Source organism: Oratosquilla oratoria, chromosome 3 (genome assembly GCF_046742065.1).
Source record: "Oratosquilla oratoria isolate Oo_2021 chromosome 3, ASM4674206v1, whole genome shotgun sequence".
Classification (NCBI taxonomy): Eukaryota; Metazoa; Arthropoda; class Malacostraca; order Stomatopoda; family Squillidae; genus Oratosquilla; species Oratosquilla oratoria.
Window position 1 is genome coordinate 32,131,778 of NC_134779.1, and position 2,500 is coordinate 32,134,277.

General features: G+C 42.6%; 1 protein-coding gene across 1 annotated transcript in view; it reads right to left on the reverse strand.

Moving 5' to 3' along the window:
- The window catches only part of Cyp18a1 (Cytochrome P450 18a1), a 14,157-nt gene that overhangs the window by 1,656 nt on the left and 10,001 nt on the right, over window positions 1-2,500 (reverse strand). Inside the window, exons 4-5 of the mRNA XM_076178653.1 lie at window positions 974-1,572; window positions 1-736 (exon numbers count right to left, since the gene is read on the reverse strand). The exon at window positions 1-736 is cut by the window's left edge and continues 1,656 nt beyond it. Coding sequence (XP_076034768.1) covers window positions 659-736; window positions 974-1,572 — 677 coding nt within the window. The 3' untranslated portion in view covers window positions 1-658. The remainder of the gene's footprint in view (window positions 737-973; window positions 1,573-2,500) is intronic.

The following is a 2,500-nucleotide window of genomic DNA, read 5'->3' on the forward strand; positions in this document are numbered from 1 at the left end:
GGCTTATATAAAAAAAAGAACGACAGCACCATCTTTGGCAATACGCATGCCCAGTTCAAGCTGAAGCAGGCGATCAGTGAAACCTCAGGAGTCTACTACAAAAATGGTACCCCTCAGAGGCACCAAAAGTCGTACTCGGTGACACAACCAAAGACCCATTTCCTGATTGTATGTCTTCTTGCCCTCCTCCTCCGCCTCGGGTCTTCCTCTCTCCCTCTTTTGCGTTTTTGTCCAGATGGTCTTCCTCCACCTGACCAGATGGTCTTCCTCCACCTGTCCAGATGGTCTTCCTCCACCTGTCCAGGTGGTTTTCATCCACCTGTCATATCCACAACTCCAGGGGCAGATGATTTCTTTCCACACGTGGCACTGACCCGACTTCAACCAGGTAGTCTTCTTCTATCTCGCATTTTCTTCAACTTCTTCATGTCTTCAGCTCAGTAGTCTTCCTTTTCCTCCTCCTCCTCCACCCCCTCTTCCTTTGTCACTTCTTCAGCCAGGTAAATGACAGATGGGAGTTGTAGGAGTGGATATAAGGTTGCGGGTTCAACCTCGAAGCCGAGGAGACTAAATATTTAGGTTTAGATTTTATTCCTGCAGTCCGGAGCAGAAATTATATGGGATTTGTACACTTTCTAGATAGCTGTGACTTTGTGCTCTAGTGACCTGCCGATCTGATCTCTGACGGATGAAGGTCAATGTTGATCTTCGAGACTTCTCGTGGGATGAACCGTATCTGGAAAGAGAAAAATATATTCGTCAGTACGTTGTTTTTTTTCTTTCTTGTTTTTTTTTATTATTAGAAGTTTTTGTTTTATAGTTCCCGTTTTGAAACTATGGCCCCCCTTGAGATTCATGGACTTATTCATTAGCTCAAAAATAACCTTATTCAGTCTGGAGTTTACTCTCAAATTAGTGAAAATTGTCTAGCATGTGTTTTGGAATTCTACCTCTGTTTTCACGCGATATTTACCTTGAAATTTTTGGGCATGAGTGTGCATCCCAAGATCCCGTCCATACTGGGCGGCGGGGAACCGACTGGGTTCTCCAGAATGAAGACGTGAAGAATCGACGTGAAGAAAATAAACATTTCGCTTCTCGCCAGGACGTCACCAAGGCACATCCGCCGGCCCACCCCGAAAGGCATGTAGTTGTCCGGTTTGTACAGTTGTCCCTGTTCGTCCAAGAACCTCTCGGGCTCGAACTTCTCCGGGTCGTCCCAGTACTTCGAGTTCATGTGGACGTTGTACAGCAGGGGGATCACCGTGACCCCCTTGGGCAAGGTGTACCCGGCGAAGTCCATCTCCTTCGTGGTGGCGTGGGCCGTCCCGAGTGGCACCGCAGCTGAACGCCGGAAGACCTCGCAGATCGTGGCTTCCGTGTACGGGAGGTACTGCATGTCGTCCAAGGTAGGAAGACGGGACCTGCCGACAACAGAGTCGAGTTCTTCTTGGACTTTGCGCATCACTTCGGGGTAGTTCAGTAGGTAGGCCATGGACCACATCAGGCAGGTCTTGACCGTGCCCTGGCCGGCGCTGAAAAGGTCGTTGAGGATCTGGACAAGCTGACGCTCTGCAAAGAACAAGAAAAACAACATATAAAACAAAGCTGTTAGAAAAAAAAATAGAATTCGAAAACAGCGGTGAAGATATATCTAAATATATATATATATATATATATATATATATATATATATATATATACATATATATATGTATGTATGTATGTATGTATATATATATATATATATATATATATACATATATATATATATATATATATATATATATATATATACACTAAAAACCCACCGCTGACTGGATATAAGAAATGAAAGGAAATAACGATTTCCGTATATTTCGTTCACTTGCTGGGATCCTCTTGTTGTGATCCGCTTGAAGAGGATCACAGCAATTGATCGAAATATACGGAAATCGTTATTTCCTTTTTTTCTTATATCCAATCAACAGTGGGTTTTTAGTGTATTTATTAATGTGTTACGACATTACTGGACAGTAATATATAGATATATATAAATGTATATATATATACATATATATATATATATATACATATATACATATATATATATATATATATATTTCATATATGTATACACCTTTATAATAATAAGCGTCTGAGGGAAATCACGTTCGCACACCATAGTCCAGTAAAACCCATCCCCCCCCCCCACCACCGTTTTCTTTTCCCAAATGGAGGCCATGATGGAAACTTCCTCTGAGGTCTTGATGTATGACCTTTTGTTTTCGTCAGTACTACGGTAACGGACCTTAAGGAGGGAGGAGGAAATGCGGAACAATTCCATCCCTAAGAAATATCAGAGTAACAAAACTGAACGAAAGGCCACCACTTACACCACTTACATCTCTAGCAGCTAAGACAGGGCACTGTAGTTTATATGGCCTTTGGTTCGATGCTGAACCTCGGATATTGATCGTGAAATGGAACTAGTTCCCATGTGTACCCCCCCCCCTTTTTT